Consider the following 488-nt stretch of genomic DNA (forward strand, 5'->3'; position numbering starts at 1 on the left):
TCAGGCTTGTATCACTGTGGGAGGAAAAGTGTAATCATGCATACAGTAGTAAGTTGCAGCATCTTCAGGCTGAAAGTTGCTGATGGTGAGAGTGTAATCTGTCCCAGATCCACTGCCACTGAAGCGGGATGGGACCCCGGGCTGCAAACTGGATGCACCATAGATCAGGAGCTTAGGAGCATTCCCTGATTTCTGCTGGTACCAGGATAACTCATTGTTAACACTCTGACTGGCCCGGCAGGAGATGGTGACTCTGTCTCCTGAAGATGCAGACACGGAGGGTGGAGACTGGCTCATCTGGATGGCACACCTGGCCCCTGGGATGGAAACAGAAAACACACAGCCACACTGTCATCCTGTCATCAGAGGACTTCCCTGAGGGCCGGGGTCCTGCCCACCTGGGGCTGATCAACTCTGGTGTTTCCTTCCTCACCTGGGAGCCAGAGCAAGAGGAGGCTGAGGAGCTGAGCAGGGGCCCTCATGTCCAT

The 488-nt window shown here is 54.7% G+C and overlaps 1 gene segment (V, D, J or C); it reads right to left on the minus strand.

The window, feature by feature from the left end:
- On the minus strand, positions 1 to 488 carry LOC119259158 (immunoglobulin kappa variable 1-6-like). The segment is given in 2 exon segments: positions 1 to 317; positions 434 to 488. Coding segments are annotated over 2 exon segments (372 nt in total).

The sequence above is a fragment of the Talpa occidentalis genome, unplaced genomic scaffold (genome assembly GCF_014898055.3).
Source record: "Talpa occidentalis isolate TD23 unplaced genomic scaffold, MPIMG_talOcc4v2.1 talOcc4.5, whole genome shotgun sequence".
NCBI classification, from domain to species: Eukaryota; Metazoa; Chordata; class Mammalia; order Eulipotyphla; family Talpidae; genus Talpa; species Talpa occidentalis.